Source organism: Cheilinus undulatus, linkage group 8 (assembly GCF_018320785.1).
Source record: "Cheilinus undulatus linkage group 8, ASM1832078v1, whole genome shotgun sequence".
Taxonomy (NCBI): Eukaryota; Metazoa; Chordata; class Actinopteri; order Labriformes; family Labridae; genus Cheilinus; species Cheilinus undulatus.
In genome coordinates this window covers 43,371,828-43,393,197 of record NC_054872.1, presented here as the reverse complement: position 1 = coordinate 43,393,197, position 21,370 = coordinate 43,371,828, and the positions used below count along the sequence as shown (strand labels likewise).

At 39.0% G+C, this 21,370-nt stretch overlaps 1 protein-coding gene across 1 annotated transcript in view; it reads left to right on the top strand.

Moving 5' to 3' along the window:
- Positions 1-21,370, top strand: part of LOC121513497 (raftlin-like) — a 252,499-nt gene that overhangs the window by 179,195 nt on the left and 51,934 nt on the right. Inside the window, exon 6 of the mRNA XM_041793287.1 lies at positions 1,892-2,095. Coding sequence (XP_041649221.1) covers positions 1,892-2,095 — 204 coding nt within the window. The remainder of the gene's footprint in view (positions 1-1,891; positions 2,096-21,370) is intronic.

Sequence of the window (21,370 nt, the reverse complement as noted above, 5' to 3'; positions counted from 1 at the left end):
ATGTAGAATACCGACTATGCGTCTTTTAAGAACACCTAAAGGAACATAACTCAGTGGATAACTTCACTCATGGTGCAAATGTGTCCGACATTAAAAACAGGCCTCCACTGGAAAAAGGACCAAAAGAACCCCAGCTCTCATCAGCTGTTTTAGGATGTAATGTGGAATCATTCTCTGTGTGCTACTGTCAACAGAGGTGTAAAAAGTTCAAGAGTACTGTCCTCAAGTAGAAGTGCAGTTACTCTGGTTAAAACTTACTCTAGTAGAAGTAAAAGTACTGATTTCAAAATGTACTCAAAAAAGTACATGAATGCCTAAAACCTTCTCAATCACAGTCATTTGAGTAAATGTAATTAGTTACTCTACACCCCTGTCCACAAGCCCCATGTACAGAGGCTGCTGAGCTCAAAGTGGACAGCTGAGGTTCAAGTCTGGCCTGTGGCTTCTCGCTCTCTCCTCAGTTAACTCTGACCATTGTCCAATCGAGATAAAGGCCTAAAAGTCCAAAAATAAATTGTGCAAATGACTGCACTAATTTTGGATCTTAATCTCATCATGATGGATATATCACTGCAGACAGCTCTATAAGAGGCACATTTTTCATTTCAGCCCTGGCCTTCAGGACTCAGTGGCATTAGAACTAAAGGAGGGCAAACATTAAGTTACCTTTTTGGATAATTATGTTTCTGTGCTGACTTAACTGTCTAACTTGATCCTGATCTATGGCTCCTATCAAAGTTGTATCTGTGTTTGAGTGGAGAAAGAAGAGCGCTTATTTCCTAGAAACTTCACACAGAGACAGAAAGTCATGTCCTTGTTGTAGAGCGCCCTCTAGGAAAAAGTGAGTTTACTGTTTGTATCAGACTTGCTTTATAAAAGCTAAGATGTTTTTTAAAGCATTTTAAACCATGTACCCAGCTGTAAGTCTGAGCAGTAGTTTTATACAGATGCAGTGTTAATTGAAACATAAATGTGTTATTTTGCTTAGTGTCTTAAAGAATCATGGATGTATATTAACAGGATGTCTTGAACAGAAAACTGTATAAATAATTTAAGAGAACTGAAGAAAGCATTTCAAGTTAAAAACAAAATAATCTATTTGTCACAAGATGAATAAAAATCAAGATCAAAAAAACAATTATTCAAATAAAATGGCTTTTTGTGACAAAAACAACAAATGAAAACACTAAAATAAAAATTGGTTGGTAGTTCTTGGGGACATTTTTTATTTTCCTTTTACTCTTATTGTGTTCAGCTTTAACAACAAAAGTCCTTTATCAGTGCCGCCAAGATTTCTTGAGTGTTTTTTGGTATCTTTCATCTATATTGGTCAAACTTTATCCTCTTTATTATATTTACTTTGCCAGGTTTTGGGGAGGAAATGAAAATCAAAGTGGTTGGAAAACAAGAAATTGCTCTTTACAAGAACAATTTGGCCACATTTCCTTGGCGGGATGTGTTCTGACTTTCTGCTCATTGGCTGGGTTTTCTTGTTTTCCTATCTCAGAGGAAAGAAATGTTCTTCCAAATGAATGCAACCACCACCAAGTTTTGGTGTAAAGAAAAAAAAGCCACAGAAAAATACATTCTTTCCTAAACAGTTGTTTAGAAGTGCATCATGTTATTCTGCTAATAGTTGTTTGCATCTCAAAGAAAGGTTGTCTCAGCCAACCATTTCCTCAGCCATTTCTAAGAACGTCTGGCATCTGAAGAAGGGGAAAGTGCTCCTTCAAATGGAGCCAAATTACAGTCTGGATTGTGGCCAGAGTACAACAGTAGTTCAATAATTATGCAGTAAAATGCTGGCCTTTCACCGCGCCTACATCTGTATTGTCACAAGTCTTACAGAGTCAAATTAGTGCCTTCTTTTGTTCATCTGTCGTCTCACCAGGGGTGGACCTGCTCGCCTTGTACAACCATCCGCCGGTTAGAGAGGGCCAGGTGAAGTACTACACCGTCAAGGTGCCGCTGCGGGTCCAGAACTGTGACGAAGGAGTCAAAGGGGTGGAGGCTAACTGGCTTGATCACATGACACAACACTTCAACAACGGAGCCTCACTGGTTGATGGCTACTTCCACCTGGGCGATGTAAACGGTGAGTAGTGGTGGGTGATAAGGTCTTGATTTAAGTCGCTGCAGCTACTGTTGTTTGTTTGTTATGGGTTTAAAGACGAGCCTGTGATGGAATAATGAACTCATGCATGTGCATTAGATCAGAGCTCACAATGACTTTACACCATTAAGTATTAGTAAACATTATTAAATAGTTAACTCATCATCTATGCAGCATCAGCCAATGTAAATGACATTTTTTACACACAGCTATTAATGCTACAGTCAGGGTTAGGATAACTAATGCTTTACTCATTTACCAATAAAGCATCTATGGCTGTCTCAGACTGGGTTTGTATGCTAATAACTCGGGGCTGTCAGACTGCCTGTATGAGTGTGGAAAATCTAGAGAAGAGATTGCTCGCCAATTTTTTCATTAAGCCAAGCACATCTCTCTGCCATAACAGACAGTAGAATGATAAAGAGAGCCATATTGACCTTGTTTTAGCAGATATGCATGTCAACATTGGTAGAATATGTTTTCAGCATGTTTCTTGATGACTCTGGTGAAGCTGAAAACAGGAGACATATGTGGGAAAGGAATTCCAGGCCGAACTTGAATTCAGGCCATCCACAGACCGAACCACTAGGCCTGGGGTCAGCAACTACATTTGTACAATGGCCAGCTTTTCCTAAGTGCAAGCTTTGGGGCTGGTCTATCAAATGAACTAAAATAAAATACATTTTGTTCTAATTAACATTAAAATATTATCTTTTCTTTTAAATGTTTATGGTTTTTAGCTTCTAAAACTGAGATCAGGACCTATACCATGGCCAGCCACGAGGGGATGAGATATTTTAGCTGAATATTTCTGGGGATTTTATCTTCTCCATTACTGAGTTTGACGCTAATATGCAGTGTCCTGATTGGTCTTTAGTTTTAATTGTTAGGCTTAAAAACACTTGATATCAAAAGAAGTCAACAATTTTAATCAAGAATGAACTAGTTAGTTTGTGTTCATCATAAATCATATTTGCTAATAATGGCTGACAGGTGGATTTCTGTAAAATGGATCCAATTTTAAACCAATCTGGACATTTTCTTTCTAAATCAAATAAAAAAATATACCTGAAACAAATCTCTATATAATTACCTCTGCACATTTCTGAATTTAATAATGTTCTGGGGGCTAGATGGGAAGGTATGGGGGACCTGAATAGGCCCTCGGACTGCCAGTTAATGATCACTGCTCTAGCCCAAATGCACCCTGGTATCTCCTCTCTGAGTCAGCTGGGAGGTGTGCCGAATGCCAGCATCAAATTAATGTAAACATCCTCTACTGATTTATGTTTAAGCCATATTATTTGCCGATGCCTGATGTTTGTCTAAAGGGCCGATATCGGCCGATGCTGATGACCATTGCTCCAGTGCATCCCTAGTATTTTCTTATGCTTTACTAATGCTCAAAGTTTCACTAAATGTTATAAATCTGTAGTTTCAGTGATCAGTACATTGTAGCCTGAGGGCTGACTGCCTTGCTGAATTGTTTAAAGCTCAAACTGAAACTCCCTTTATCATGATATGGTTGTTTCATAATAAAAGAATTTAACAGCATAATAAATTGGGACCTTAATTATGAAGAACTTGCCTGATTTTTATGTTTTTTTTTTTTTTCAATGAATTAACCATGACTTAGCAAAGGTACAACCAGGGAGCGAGTACAGTGCAGTGAAAACATTTTTGCACCCTTTTGATTCCTGCTTTTTTTTTTTTTTTTTGCATATTTATCATGCTTAAATGTTTCAGATCATCAAACCAATTTTAGTATCTCACAAAAACAACCCAAGTAAATACAAATGCAGTTTCTAAATGATGATTTCATTCATTAAGGGGAAAAAAAAATCCAAACCTATATGGCCCTATGTGGAAAAAGTAATCATGAGTTAACTGTGATTAACCACAGTTCTTGGAAAGCTGATTCAATTTCACAGGCCACACCTAGGCCTGATTACCGCCAGATTTGTTGAATCAAGAAATCACTTAAATAGAAGCTGTCAGACAAAATATAGTGGGCTACAAGATCTCAAAAAGAAACACATCATGTCACGACCCAAAGAAATTCAAGAACAAATGAGAAACAAAGTGACTGAAATCTATCAGTCTGGAAAAGGTTACAAAGCCATTTCCAAGGCTTTGGGACTCTGGCAAACCACGGTCAGAGCCATTATCCACAAATAGAGAAAACTGGGAATAGTGGTGAACCTTCCAAGGAGTGGTCGGTCAACCAAAATAATTTGCTGTTGCTCCTTAGACCTGGAGGCACAGCCACTTTTAAGACTAGTCAGTCATCAATCAAAACACATTTTCAACATGCTAGGTACATCTTGTTTTTGTTTGTTTAAACAACATATGATTGTACTGCAAAGATCTGTTCTATGGCAGAACGTCATACAGTAATAACACTGAAGGAACTTCCCACCCCTAACAGTAGGCCAGCTGGAGACTTTTTTATTGGCTGTATGTTAATGACTTTCTACTAATTAAAAGCACTAAAGTTTTAATAGATAACCATGCCATTTTTGATTTCATGCATTCAAACAGATTTGTAATGCACAAACAAGAACTAAACAGCTCTCACCTTTAGGCGTCATTTCTCATGTTCTCCTGATTTGTTCTTCTGCAGGTTCTCTTGAATCTCACATTATTAAAGTCATTAAATCCTAAAAAGGTTCCCAAATTTGCCTTTCAACTAAAACTGTCAACGTGAAGCAGGTGCTAAATTACCAGCAGCCTCCATAAAAATAAAAAGCCTGGGCAGCCAATGATTCGCCTTGACCTTTCTGTCATTAATAATGCATTAGCTGGCATTCATTTTCCTCCAGAAAACCATCAGAACATATTTTAATAACTCTTTACATGACTCTGATAACCATCAGTGTGGAAGAGGTGCAGTCCTGCAGGATTTTGTTCTGCCAACATGCACTTAATGACAGCAGAAGTTTCAGCTCCATTAAAAGGCATTAGTGATAAATTTGAAAGTGTTTTGCCCATCCTGCCAGCAAGAAACTCAACTCTGAAACATTCAAACCATTATGCTGCATTTCATCCCTTTTTTTGTGCGACTTTTCATGTCAACCTTGTGAGCCTAAAGCATGAAGGAGAGGCAGATAAGTCAAAATGTGCATCATCTAAATAAAAAGCCATTTTACAACAAACCATGTGAAAGCATAAAGGAAATGTTGAAATTGCATAACATTTATCTAGCGGTCCTAAACATGCCTAATGGGATGCATCACCCATAACAAAGGAATGCGTTGATACATCAGAGTTGATGTTGTTGGAGTTTCTTTTGGCTCATTTCCTTTGTGGAGAAACATCCCATGATGCAGCTTTGATTATTTTTGCTCTAAGATTCCAGGTTTAGCCTCACTGTTTGTCAGCTGACAGCACCGGTCCAGGCTGACGTAGCTCAACAACTGTTGTATTGATTGGTGTGATGTTTTCTGCAAACAGCAGATAAATCTTACAGACACTTGTAGAACCCCACATTTATCCTTTAGAGCCAGCAGGATAAAGCATTCAATTTCCCTGTGAGATATTCCCTGTGAGAACCACCAGATGGTGGGGGGCAAAATGTTGTTTCATTGAGGGAAACTGTGATGTCGACACGGCTAGATTAAATCAGTGCAGAACTCTGTGCCTATATGGTCCATGTGTCTGTTGGTCTGTTGGTTGTGAATCAGATTAAAAATTAAAAACAAGGAGTCAGATGCAATTATTAATTTGAAATTTAAGTAATTTTCTTTGTCATGGTGAACATGGATGAGCAATTGTTTAAATTGTTTTTCCTATTTTTTATTTCCAAAAAGGTAAAGGAAATAACTAGATAGAAATAATTAAAGGCTTGCTTTTAATGTAATCCCAGACTGGATGCTGTCATTTCCAGAGCAGGAGCCTCGACTCGATTGTGGTATGTTAAGAGTGTCTTTGTTTAAAAAAATCAAATTACCCCTGATTTCTTTTCTTTCCATCTGAAAAGAATACCCGAAACCCCAAAACTCAGTGGTACAACCTGCAGTCATCATATTAAAAATAAACAGCATTTCCACATATGTTAACCACTTGACTCAACTTGTCTCTATTGCAGGGGTGTCAAACTCAATCACAACAGGCCGGATTCTGGATTCAGGTCTAACCTGAGGGCCTAACAGGGTCAGTTTGTTAACCAGAAACTGTCAACCTCATTCCACCAGAAATAAAATATGAAAAAAACTTAGCACTGATAAATGATTTTGACATTTAAAAAGTTAAAAAGATAAGTTTAAAGGATCACAATCTGAGATAAGTAAATATATTATTTCAAAAAGGTCAAAACATGATAGTGAAATTGAAAAATAATGTTTTTAAAGGGAAACATAGTACAATGAAAGTCAATATCATGGGTTTAAAAGGTCAAAATATGATTCAGATTTTAAATTGTGAGTCTGTAGGGTCAAACTATGGGATTATGAAGTCGAAGTTTGAAGTTAAAAATATGAGATAAAATACAAGATAATTGGTTAAAAATCTCAAAATATGAATTAAAAATGTAGAATTATGAATCCTAAAGCTCAAAATTTTATATGAGAAGTCAAAATTATGAGTTGAAATGTTCAAAGTACCAAATAAAAAGTCAAAATCCTAAATTTGAGTCCTAATTGTGAGATGCTAAATTGAAAATATGAGATTAAAACACAAACTAATTTTTTTTCTCACATCCCTTACTTCTTATCCAAGTATTTCTATTCCTTACTTTTTCAGATTTTATGACTTAACAAGGATATCTTAAACCATCAAGGATGATGGGTCAGTTATAACAGAAATATGAGATAATCCTGTGGGCTGGATTTAACTGCTCCACAGGCCGGATTTGGCCCACTGGGCCTTGAGTTTGACACCCATGCTCTATTGGTTTTGACTACATTGTTTTCAGTAACAAACTACACTTTGGTAGCGTGTTCTTCACAAAGACGGGGTTGTTGTAGCAACACAACAACAATAGAGGATTATGAGTCGATAAAGTAGCGGGGTCTCTGTCTGTGGAAGTTTTGTTTAGAGATGAAACGGTAATGCTAACCATGATAAACTTCCCCCACAGTTATTATCCTGGTCACATTTTTATTATCCTTAAAAATCTTAGTGATAATCATGCTTGATTATCACGGTGAATATGTCCAGTCAGCATCTAGGTTTGTTTACTGAGGTGAATGGGGAAAAAATGTCCACAAGTTGACCAGAGATGTAAAGACATATGCCAGGAGGAGACGTCATTGTGTCTCTTCTCTGCTCCTGCCTACACTCTCATTGTGACTGTCTGTCAGAATGCAGGGACACAGACAGAAAAGCAGAGCGCTTTAGCCGTAGACTGATCAATTCATGAGCTCAAAACACATCAGCGATTTGAATCGAATTTGAAAAAAAAAATGCAGTAGCCTGCCTTAGACTGTCAGCTTGATGAAAAAGAATGAAAACAAACTCAGAATGTGGGAGTCGTGTGCAATCACCAGCTTTAGGTGCTCCTCATTCATTCAGAGAGACCATGAAAAGCACTCCTGCTGAAATTATCAGCTTTCATATTGTGATGCATTAAAATTATTGCACAAATACAGTCAAAATAAAATGTCATGATGTGTTAACATGCAACGTCAAGAAAACCATTATTCAGTTTTAAACCTTGAATTACTGCAGTTGTTTGATTGATGTTTGTCTTTCCACCAAACAGCAGAAAATAAATAATTAGTGGAATTATAGATGAATGAATGAATGAATGAATGAATGAATGAATGAAGTCTTTATTGCCCCTAAGGTAATTTGTCTTGCACCATCGGTGGGATTAATAAGGACTCAAACTGATTAGGAGCTTTGGATCAGAGGTATGACTTTGGACTTCTTTGTCCTTTCAAATGTTTAAAAGAAAAACAACAACAACAAAAAAAAAGGTAATATGTCATTTAAAGCAAGTGGTATCTAACCCGTGATACCTTTGTTATTGCACATTTGATAAGGTTTTAATACTACTTTTAATATTTATAAAAATAAAAAGTGTATAGTCCCCATGCTGCTTAATTTGATTTAGGAGAGTTTAGGAAGTTGTACAAAATGGTATGAATTGCAACAGTCACTGGGGTTTTATTTCCGTGACCCTTATTGGACATCTGACTTTGATGCACATTTAAATTGTATTTCAGCGCCTAGTCTAAATAAAGGAAATGCTTAGAAAACAGACAAATACATCAGTTAGTGGGTATGATGTAAGACTGATAGACTTTGCACAGCGTGGCTAACATTAGCAGCTAACGCCGCCAGCCTTGAGTAGTTACATGTGAGTTCAACCCTCAGCCTGCATACCATTTTATTTCCATTAATTACTGTCATACCGCGCTTCTCCAACTACATGCTAACTACTAAGCTTCTCATATTTATGTCCAGTGACTTCCAAGGGGAGAGCTCAGACAGCAAGGCAGAAGCCATTCACTGAGGCTAAAGTGCCCTCTAGTGGTGGGGGTTCATCACGGTTTAAAAGACAATTATAGACACAGGTTTCAAGGCCTGTGTTATAAAATATGAAAGGAAATTAGTTCATCCAACTTATAAATCTCGCGCCGACTAATTTGATAAATGAATTTAACCGTTTAATCGTGCACATCCCTAGTGCTACCAGAAAAGTACCAGGCATGATCCCCATCCCTAAAATTCTGCACACTGCACCTACACAAGGAATTGCACTCTAAAGTAAATGACTTATTTTCTAGTCAATCAGCAAGAGAAATATTACGGAGCCCCAGACATGACATGGTGAAAAAAAAAAAATTAAATTGAGGCCCCAATATAACTATGATGTGCGCGCAAAATACTAACTCATGGCCACAAAATAAGTTTAACATGCACACGAACTACTAACGTGTGCACGAAATACTAATTAATAATATTAATATTATTCCTGGACAGCTGGGTAAGCAAATCGAGCGCACCTTCCTATTCCAGCTTTCAAGTCATAGCTCCACCGGTAAAGCAACCTGGCTCTCAATATTCTGTTTAAATGCCTCTCGGTAATAACAGTTCCTTGCAGTTCCAGGCTTTTCAGAATGTCTTTGTAGCTCATTCCCAGCCTAAAATAAAATTCAATCATACTATCCCTGTCCATCATGTAGCTTTAGCCCCTCTACTGCCTCTACCTTAACCTTTGAGAAGGTGTGCTCGATTTGCTTGCCCAGCTGTCCAAGAATGATATCTATATTATGAGTTAGTATTTTGTGCGCACATTATACCTACTTCTTGGCCACAAATTAGTTTTTTGTGCCCACATTATACTTATTTAGTGGCCACAAATTAGTATTTTGTGGCCTTGAATTACTATTTCGTGTGCTTGTTATAGCTATATTGTGGCAAAAATGTATTTATTTTTTGACCATGTCATGTCTGGGGCTCTGTAAAATGTAGCTAGCTAAAGCGAGATCTTAGCTGATGTTTTTGGTTATGCACCTACTACCATAGCTCTCTACAGATTTCAGGCCCCTGGATAATTGCTCTAATGGTTGCCTAATGGTTAATCTTGCTTTGGGTGAAGCTGAAACAGCTTGATATAGTGGGGACTGACATGCCGCAAAGGAGCCACACGTCTGAGTTCAACCCAGGCTGACTGTTTGAGGACTACAGCCCTGCACATGGCACAATAGGCCTCCGTATCCTGTGATCCTTGATCGTAATAAAGCTACGTATATAAGGCAGTATCCAGCTCAACTACCATAAGAAGTTAATCAGATTTCTCCACAATATCTTCAGATGTAGAGCCCACTGTCGACACCAACAATTAGCAAATCCAACAAAGATATCTCTGGAGAATGCTACAGTTTTCGGAGAAACTTGAGCCACTATTCTGCTGTTGAACAGAGTAAAGAAGGATTATGTATTCACAAGAGTGCTATGTGCCTGAGATAATTATTCTTCTTCGGAGACGATTCTTGGTAAGCTGAAGTTCATGGAGCTTTTTGGTATCCTCTTTAAACTCTTTCCTGTTCGGGTTTTCCTCTCTCATCACACCCCAGCGGCTCTGTGAGTCGCTGTGACACTGGAGAAATAAGCCAGCCAGAGTAAATAAGAGTCATAATTCATTAATCTGGGAAAGTGAACGCCTCAGCAACTCTGAAACATAGATAATTAACCTGATAACAAATTAGTGCCTCCTTGCATATTTTATGTCCTGAGAATGGAGTAATGAAGTGTATTATTATGATTCAATTTTTTTCCCTGCCTATTAGGCTCCTCTAACATATTTTGCATTTTTCATGCTCTGCTAAGATCGGCGTCTCTTGAACAGTGAAATTACAGGGTGGGATAGAAAGCGGATCAGCTGCATTATGAGACTCTCTCTCCTTCGCTGACTTATAGGAATGAATTCAGCTCACAGCCTGAGCTTAACTGCTTTAGAAAACAGACAACTTTACAGAGGTGAATGGTGTACTTTGTGGATTTTGGTCCCTTGGGAGCAGCTGGCAGAATGACATCAAAGCGGTAACCCATTTGTTGTTAGCAGCTAATTACATCAAACAGCCACACAGCTCAGCTTTAAGAACCAGAATCCATTCCTGCCGTCTCCGGTTTTAGAAACTTCTTTGAGACGGGTTTCTGAATTCATGATAAGAAGCAGGAGACCATCTCAACCCTGTGGACATCAAGGACATGTTTGACAGTGTAACAGCACGCCAAAGGACACACACTGACAGAAGAAGACGTGTGCGGCTAGATGGCCGATTGTAGTGACACTGACAGGTTTGTTTAGAGAAACCAGCGGGCTTCAGCTTTCAGATGACAGATACACATGAGTCTAATGAGTCTAACTGTGCTTCTTTATTGACTGACCTTCCTCTGTCCTCGTTTTTACCTCTGTCTTGCTGTACATGAAATGTTTTACAGTGTTTTTTCCTCAGAGAAAATGTTGCTAATTGATTTTCAGTGAGATAGGTCACTGTTCATTTCATGGATCTATTACTTTTGTCCAGATTGAAATAGGGCCTGAATATCAATACTTTTTTGCCCTTTACAGTAATAGTTTTATATCACAGTATTATCATTTAATGAGATGATAAAGGCACTTAATCCTCATGGTCGCTGATTGGTGAATGAAACAGGCAAAGGGGGGTTGATGCTTTAGCAGAGACACCCTCAGAGCAACATCAATACAAATATCCTGTATCTTTGTGTGCTGTTTCCAAGTTATATACATCAACTTCAGACAGCAAACTGCTGTTTTGTTTTCATTAGATTATTACTCATGGTGTGGGAGAAAAAATGTGCACTCTCCCATTCATGTTGGAAATCAACCCCAGAATGAGCATGTGCACTAGAAGAAATGCTAGAGCACATGCACATCCTGGGACTGCTTCCAGCACAAATGTGGAAATGCACTTTTAAGTGCCTTTTTTCCACTTTGAAAATGTATCTCTTACTGACCAACCAAAATCGAGAAGTGGCAGGACTTAGTCTTTACACACTGGGTCTGTTATTTTTGGATGTGTTTTATTCAGATCCATAATCCATAAACACATCATGCACTCGGAAAATTTATAGAATGTGGCAAATAGTTTTAAATTGCAAGTCCGTTTCTCTGTTACTACTTTAAAGAGGACGTATTTTACCCTTTGAAGGCAAGTTTATATTGGTCTCAGCAGTTCTAAAAACATGCCGGGGAAGTTTGCTGCTGAAAAAACACTCCAGTATTGTTTTTTAGTATGTCTAAAAAACCCTCTGTTTCAGCCCTGCTCAGAATGAGCTGTTTCTATGTCTGTGTGTTTAAATGTTACTGAACTGTCTGACTCTGCCCCTGACCCTGCCCCTCTCAGGAAATGGGCTGGCTTAATGGATGTAGCTCTCCTGATCCATCTCTCAGGTGCTAGCTGAGAGGAGGATCAGGAGAGGACGCGGGATTTTCTTCCAAGTGGGGAGGGCCAAGCAAACCTGGGGGCGGTGCTAACTCCCCATGTGACATCATGAGGGGAAAATCTGAGAACAGCTTGTTTCAGCCCCCATTTTCTGAAAGGTGGAAAACAATAATCCTGAAAAAGTGATTTACGTTCCCACTGGATCCATCCTGACAGTGAGCTTCCTACAGTATGGGTCATAGCGCTGAGCCAAGTTGGAGAGACAAAAAGCAACTTTTTAATTCAGTCTCTGTTATGACCTGTAAGTAGGCGACAAATGTATGCCTTTATCTTTTATATTTTCATGGCTAATATCCATGTGAAACACCAGCAAATTATAGTGTTGAAAGTGAGGTTTCGGCTCAAGAGAGAGAGATGGCAAGGGTTCAGGCAGGGGTGAGTGGGAATGAATGAAACAGCATGTGCTGATCTAAATCAACCATCTTTGTGTAGGTATATTTACATGGTTGATATCCCTGTAATAAATAAGCAAATCATAGTGTTAAAAGTGAGGTTTGGTACAAGAGAAAGAGAGGGGTTTGACGGTGGTGAGCAAGTGAGAATGAAGCAGTGGGCACTGTTCTGAATCATCAGTATCCCATTTAAATGACTTGGACTGATGCGAAATTTCGCATAAAATTGAGTCTGTTCCAAAAAAAATTATGACGGATGAAAATTTCGTTGTCAGTGTGCAAACAGGATTAAAACAATATGAGCTTGATTTTCATTTATTTATTTATTTATTTTTTTTTTAACATGTGAAAAATCAGATGAAACAAACAGACTCAGTATGCAAAGGCCTTAACATTTGTACCTCAACTACTGCAGACACTGACATAGCTGCTGCACTCCTGGGTAGTCACAAGTACACCTGCAGCCTAACTGCAATATTGAATGATAGCTGGCAAAAACCACGGGCGTCTTAATGCTTAATGTTAATGTTTTTTTTTTCTTTTAAATTTTTGCCTTAGTCCACACTGATTCACTGTGAATGGCTATTAAAAGGTGCTAACTCTGCAATCATGTGTTTTTTTAAATGCTGAACATGATTTTTTTCCCCCTTATCTTACTCTCAGAGTTTTGTGTCTCAACAGAAACCAACTGTGGCTGTTTCACATGTCAACCCTCTAGGCTATTTGGCCAGGAAAAGGTGGAGAACAAACACAATTTGAGCTTGAATAAGTTAATTTCAACCACTTTAGATGTAGAAAAGAACAGTGCAGTAGGATAAGACAAACAGGGAACCTCTATCTGGGACAAAAAGCTGGGATTGTGAGCATGGTAGTCACTGAAGCTGCTGAGCATTAGCACGCAAGAATTGTAGTTTGAATCATGTTGAAATGCTGGTATTACTGAGAAGCTCAAAGCTCCAATGTGCCTACAGTCAAACAGAGCCACAGTGTTGGCTGTGCAGTTGTTTATCAATGAGTTACTTCAAATTTATTTCTATCACAGAGTTGGCTGCTGTGGCTTTAATCTGTGCCTTGCTCACAGACACACAGCCTGAAGGGTAGCAGAGGATCCTCGTCCTTGTTTGAACCAGACACTCTCTATCTAATGTCCTGCAAACCTGCAAGATTAGAAACTTTTTAAAGCAGCGGTTTATCTGAAACAGATTAGGAGGTTCAATATGGGGTATTTGAAAATACAAGAAACCTCAGGTTTCCCATCCTTCATGCACCCAAATGCAACACAGATCTACCTTAGTGCTAACACTATTAGACTGTGAGTCAACAAAAACATCTACAAATAAACCATACATTAACAATTATTCATAATTAAGCCATTGTTATGCAAAGCCCACAATTCAGTGATGGCAGGATTTAATTATCCATGCAGCGCTCAGCTTCTGATGCCTCAGATCCAAACAGTGGCATGATTTATAGTTGACTGGAAAGCACTCAAAGAGCTATACACCTTAATCATGGAGAGAATAAAGGATAATGAACGATGTGACACTCTTAATGACAAACAGCACAGTGGTGTATCTGTGTGTAACAGTGATGTGAAGGCATCTATAGCTCTTATTGTCCTGAAATGATGTTTCTGTATGATTTCATCCCATCCATCTTCATTTTGTCACCACTCTGGTATTAATAAGCATGATTTATATCAATTGAAAGCATTTGAAGTCGTTTTAAACCTGAAAATTATGTTGCATTTGTTGCAAGACGTCTTTAAAAAAGGTAAAAGTTACTCTAAGGCAGTGAACATCAACTGGAGGCCAAGGGGCCCCATTAGGCCCCGCATGGCTACCCATCCCACATTGAAAAGGAGGAATATGGCATGCTTTTGTTAACTTTTTTTTTCCTTAAAGTTTAAATAAAACCTTCAACTTTGCAGCTTTTCAAACGAAAAGCAAATAGGCATTTTCTTTCTCTAATTTGGCATGTTAAAAAAATACTTATTCCTGTCTTGATTAAAGCTGCATTTCTAAGGTTCTTTGAGAATGCAATGTTCCTTTCTGAGAGTCCACACAAAAGATCTGTTTACTGCATGTATATTTGGCCAATCACAGCTCAGCTTATTAGCCTCAAAATTAGTGATAGACATCAAGAGGGCTGCAGAAATATGTAGCTAAAATATCTCAATCACCCCTGGTGGCTGGCTTCAGTATAGAGTGTAGTGCATAAGAGGTGATATATATTTACCTCTCTGCAAAAGGCTTAAAGCTCCATTCATCTTTCAAAGAAATAATATTTTACAAGAATATGTTAATCAGACAAAAATATTGATTTTAGTTTAGTATATTTCAATATCTGGCCCCCACAGTGTCCATCAAGAAAAAGCTGGCCCTTGTGTGAATGGAGTTGATGACCCCTGCTCTAAAGTTTGAGGCCTGTGTAGTCTGTTGTTCACATTGTTAGTGGTTGAATCACTTTTCCCAAACATTAAAACACATTTACAAAAACTGTGGCTCAATATTTCAAAAGTTTGCCACCTTGTCAAAAGTGACGAATAACCCTTCTCTGTTTGGCAGTCAGATGGGCAAGTCTGGGTTTGGCAGATGCTGGGAGAATGTTACCTTGGGGGATAATGGTGCGGGGCTGTTTTCAGGGTTTGCCCTAGGCCCCTTATCTCCAGTGAAGGCCAGTCTTAATGCTTCAGCATACCAGTTTATATTGGACAATGCTATGCTTCCAGCTATGTGGCAACAGTTTAGGGAAGGCCCTTTTCTATTCCAACATGACTGTGCCCCAGTGCACAAAGCAAGGACTATAAAGACATGGTTTTGTGAGCACAGAGTCCTGACCTCAACACCATCGAGCGCTTTTGGGATTAACTGCAACAGAGATTGTGAGCCCGGCCTTCTCGCCCAACATCAGCACCTGACTTCATAAATGCTCTACAGAATTAATGGGCTCAAATTCTCACAAAAAAGACTCCAAAATCTCTGAGCAACTTGCAGTTTTGAAGGCAAGCACAGTATGCTGGGCTGAGTGAGAATGAAATTGTACTTGTGTTGTTGATACCTGAGCTTCAAGTTCCACTCTTTGTGTGCATACAACTGGGATAAATTAGAATAGTAAAATTGCCCTTTTTAGTGTGTATCACTACAGTCCATCAGGAACTATGACCTTTCCCTAAACGTCGTGTTACCTTTCTTTTGTCGCTGACAATCATCCATCTGGTGGGCTCCAGAGGGACGCACACTTGCATACAAACTGGCAAAAACACACCGTGTCCCCGTGCTCCTTCTAAAGATGGGTTTCCATGGTGAAGCTGGATGAGAGAGCATTAGTAGGCATTGTTTGAGTATGCCTGTGTGTATCTGTTTGTGTGACAGATCGCCCAGACATTGTTTGCAGTGGAGAACTCACCCGAGCCTCAGTGTTGGATATTAGAGTGATATTGAATTGAATTTACCGTTTCAAAGCTGCTCGCTGGCCCTACTGTCATAAGACGCACATTAAAGATTCATTCACTGTGGCACTGCCTGCAAACACGCACATATACTGTAGACCCACATTTATCCACACACCTTCAAAGACACTCATGTACACACAGAAGTTCACTCTACCTCCCTGAAGTTGTGAGCAGGGACTTTGTTTACTAAAGAACTGACGGTAATGGCGTTGTCGGCGAGTTCGTCTTTGTTACTTGTTTAGCTTAAGCTATCTTCACAGCCACAATGAGGATTTGTAGCCCGCTTGTGAGACATTGAGCTATTCATATGCATGACAGTCAGCCCTCACTGGTTTCTAAATTTGGGCAAAGCCAACGCTGAAAGGAAAAAAAGAGCAGGGAGAGAGAGAGAGAGAGAGGCCGAGAGGGAGACACGGAGAATATGAAATTCCATTAAGTTCTTTTTCGTAACTTTTCTGAGAAAAGGCATTCAAGGAAGAGGAAGAATGTGCAAGCTGAGACAAAAGTTGACAAGAGGTGGAATTAGTTCTCCAAAGCATGTGTGCATGTGTCGGGTGGATGCATGCATGTGTCTCTAAGTGGTTGCAGTTCTGTGCGTATAGGTTTTGACAGCACAGCGTGTGTCCTCTCCATCTCTGAGTTGTAGTCATAAGACAGTTTAAGTGTTGTGTTCACTCAATGCAGTCGGTTTTCTTTCTTTGCTCGGTGTATTTGGGCGAATAAGCACACAACAGAAGCACTCAGGTACATGAAAGTGAAACCAATAAAAAAGGACATAGTATTTTGTTAAAGGGAAATACTCCAGAAAGCAGCAGGAATCCATTTGGTAAACCAGCAGTCGACTGGTTCAATAAAGAAACAGATTATTTTCAAATTCATGGGGCTTAAATAAATGACACCTGCATACCACTTTCTTACTTAGTGGGAAAAAGAGGAATAAAGGTGGCATTTATTTATTGAACGTGGGATAATCCTTTTGTTACGCATAGATACCACTGTGGGTTGAAGTTCAGCAAAGGGTTTGACAACATACGAGATTATCTACACAAAAAGCTCAGGTAGGATCCCTCATTCTTCTTTCCATACTTGTGTCCCATTTCAGGAGCTTTATTCTTAGGGGTCATGTGAAGGCTGGTAATGACAGAACAGTGGGTCAAAAGCTGCCCCTTTTAGAAGATTCTCTGAATGCTGCCAACAAATGCATCAGGCATTGACGACTTATCAACCTGGTCAATTGTTTTGGGCAATATAAGGCATTTGGGTGATTATCATCATAGCATTTTTAACCAGTTGCTGATGAAACTAATCAAGTAACAAGTGTGAAACTCTGGCTTTGTTGTGAGCCAGTCTGATTGGCTCGATGACACATTATTACAAACCAATCAATACTGAGATCTCGGTGCACTGAACAGGAAGTGTATGGCATCACTTCTTGTTTTCCTGGTGATACTTTCAGATAAGGTCAGGTATGTGAGCATGTTCCGGTTTGGTAACCTGGCACGCCAGATGGATTTGTTTCACACATCCATCTGGTAAACCTCTCATAGACAGCGTTTAGGAAAGGGCAGAGCCTTTAAAAAACTAAGAGGGTGATTGGATGGACGTTCTGTCTGTCACATCTTTATGGGCCAATCAGAGCAACAAAACATGTGACGTCGTAGCCCCTAAAAAAGGAGTAAACTCCATAAAGAACTACATCACGACAGTCTGCAAAGGCTGGATTCCTCAGAGGATGCTACCACTGAAATGAGTCACAGCTTACATGTCAGCGTAACCTTAATATGTAAATTAAACTCATGCTTTCCATTTTTTCTAAGTTACTGTCTGTAACTACAATCTGATTATTTGAAATGTTTTAGTTTTAAATTGAAAGAAAATGGTGTAGATAACTTTGTCATCCATGGATAAAACAGGAAAAAAGCTTCTTGTATGCATTATTCCATTGTGGACCAGCTCCAAAGCCCTGCTGGTATCATTGAACTCTCTCTGCTTCATTCTGTCCTGCACACATGGGCAGGTCTATTCAGAAGAACTTCAGTGATAAGGTAATAAAGATCAAAATTCATGTTTTACAAACGTTCTGGATATCACAAGGCAGGTGTGCACTCCCCTCCATGTCACCCCCTTCAGTCTCCAACCTGTCTGTGTGGTCTGCATTCAGATCAAAGCAAACATTTATAAACAGCCGCTGGTATCCAATCACCCCGCTGTCAATCCACCCATCCTTCTCCTGCAGCTGAAGTCTGCCCGGTAACCCGTCGGTGCCCGCCTGCCAGCTGCCAAACCTTTGGCTCCACAGGGAAGAGGCACATCCAATCCTCACACACAGGCCTAGACTCGCATCCCCGTCTCCTTTCTCTCTCTCTGGATGTCCGCTCATCCTGTTTGAAATATAGATAAGCTGTCAGCGGCCCGTTTCCAGCTCTCTGAGGCGGCGCTTGGCACACATGTTTAAATCATGTCAGCAGACATGACCCGGGGCAGGGTCACCTTCGGCTCAGCTGTAGTCAGCTGGACCGCAGCACTTAGAGCTTCAAGTGATCTGTGCACATGGACGGACTGGTGGAGGCAGACAGAGAGAGTTTTTGATGTTATTTTACCAGGTATGGTAAAAATGTAAACTAACAAGCATACATTAAAAAAAGCAAAAAGAGTAAAAACATGCAAGACAGGTAGGATACTTGTAGAGCTTTATATGAGGACCTCCCCCCATGAAACGATAAAATATAATGGAATTTTTTTCTCTGTAATTAGAATAATATTTAATTTATAATCCAGATAAAAATCTAGTTTACCCCTCTTTTTATGGAACCAAAAAATGAATATAAATAAAAAGAAATCTCTGTTTTGTTTTCTTGAATCTTGACTTGATCACTTAGCTGTGTGAGGTTAATAACACTAGTTTTCCTATTACAGTAAATTCATTTCTCAGAACATGAAAAATGCCTCAAATTAATGTTATCACAGGGAAATGACCAATGTGATACCAATAAAATGAAATAAAAATTTTACCCAAGATCTAAGAAGAAAAATGTACTCATCACAGGAAAATACATATTATCATTGATCAGTTTGTTTCTGATTGAGCTAAATAAACGTCGCGTATTTTTGGAAAAGGATGAACTGATTATTTATTTTTTTAAAACTGCACTTTGTGCTGAAGTCAGATCTCACTGCACGCAGGCTGAAATGTAAGGTACGATACTTTCCTGGTGTGTTCCAACTAAACTATAGCTGAAGGTTGTTTATAAAAAATGTAATCTGAGCTCTATTTTTCTGACTTAATAGAAGACTTTTTAGTACTTAATTGTACTCAAATTATTTCACTGTCATCTCTTTATCTACATATTTTTTCCAGAATGTCTTTTAGCATAAGTTGCATATGCACCATGAGTGAAGTTACTCACACAGTCAGGGAAGTCCTTCTAGAGGAGAGGGGAAACACAAGGCCCTGGGGCCAAATCCGGCCCATGGTACAGCTGTATCCATAAGATTTTTCTATTATAACTGGCCCACCAGTATGAGGTCTGCAGATTTCCTCCAGGATAAACATGCAAACTTTAACTTGATGGATTCAAATTCAGAATCCCCTATTGACTTTGACACTCCTGGCCTAAATAGTCCAGCCTTCAGGACATCTCATTGGAGCAGATCTGGCCCCAGACTCAATATGAGTTTGACACCCCTGCTCTAGAGGAGATCAACTTCAACAGGAGGATGTGCTGAACTCTGAAGAAGAGCACTTCTGTCACTTCTATCAGTCTCTGTTAACCCCATGAAAATCTAAGGACCCACCGGTGAGCCGGCAGATTTAATTGCAAGTATTTAGTTTACAAAATATAAATAACATGTTAAACACGACCACCAATCAGCTCTGATTCTCAGAGGCACTCCAACTCAAGATTTTAAACACGTTCAATATTTAAGACTAAAAATCTTGTGCCAATCAGGAAGTGGCTCCCTGCTGTCACAGCCGTCTTCTTCACATCTCAGTAAATCTTCCTACAAGTGACTTGAATCATTGTATATAAGAGATAAGCAGAAAAACTTCAGAATAAAAGCCTTCTGTATAAACAAGGTGTCTCCACAGAAATGTTAAATCCGGCTTTCACTTTGGTACAAACTAAATATTCTCATACTGTGCTTAGCACCCAGCTCTCTCCCTGCCAATCCTTATTTAGTTTATTTTTTGGGCAGTGAATGTAGTTAATTATATGTTTATTATATATTATATGAACTTGCACATCTTGTTTAGATTTCTGGACTTTCAAACCATTTACACAGAACAACAAAAGTTCAATGTTCTGCAATAATGGAAAAAAAATCTGAATAACTTTCCTTAAATTATTCTATTGTAACTGTATAGAAAGTTTTAGTCCGACAGATTACCCAACCGAACTATAAAGGCAGACAAAATAAGTGTCCATATATGCATGTACACATTTAACAGCCTCTATGCAGCACCACAAAGTGGGCTTAATTTGATTCTGGTGCACAGCTGCAGCGCTAACTCCTGCCCTGTTTCCATGTCCAGCCAGTCCCTCAGGTTAAAAGAGCCAAGCATAAAAGAGACTGCCTAAATAAAAGGCTGAATATAATGTCACTTTAAGTTAACACTGCTGAGGCTCAGAGGAGCTGGAGGGCATCTCAGGACACATATGAATCACCTCGGTGTCTCGCCCCAGCTGTCTGTAGACTTCAGAGCCTGCAGACCAGGCTGATTTCTGATTATGGTTCCTGCTCACGCTTTTGGACCTGACTGTTCAACGTCAATCTATATCTGCACTCAGGCGGACAAAAATCAAATCCCTGATACTGAATTATTCTCTGGCTTTAAAATGCTTTAGTGAGACACAAAATGGAGAGAGTGGCTGTAAATTTGTGTCTTTTCTTATGTAGTTTCCTTGGAATAGGTAAAAAATAAAAATGTGTCTTTTATAGAAGAATAAAACAACCAAATACTCATTTTAGGCTCTTTGGAAGGCCACAGCAGAGTTTTTACAGATATATCAGCAACAAGAGAACTTTTTAAAGGTAGCATTATGAGCTGGAATTACTGCTGCATCTCTTGTTTAAAGCTTCTGACCCTTTCAACTGGTAATCAGAATCAATGTTGATGCCTCATATTCATATGTATTGTTGTGAATATTGCCAGTGTATCTGCTGTTTGTCTGTTTGTATTTACATGTTACATAGCGCCCAAACCTTCTTTGGAACCGGAATATTCCATCTACATGGGTTAGGACAAGATATAGTCCACATGTGATAAATTGTGCATTTTCACAAAAACAAACCTGCCCTTTCTATTTAATCAGATGTTTTGGATCATAAATAAAAGTCTGAAGTTTGTGAAAAACTGCTTGAAAATAGATTGAGATTTAAGCAAGGCTGCCCATAAGGGAGGTAAAGTTAACCCATGATAACCATATTTTTTTATTAACCTGAATAATAATAACAAAGCAAAAAAAGATATATATAATACTACTGATAATAC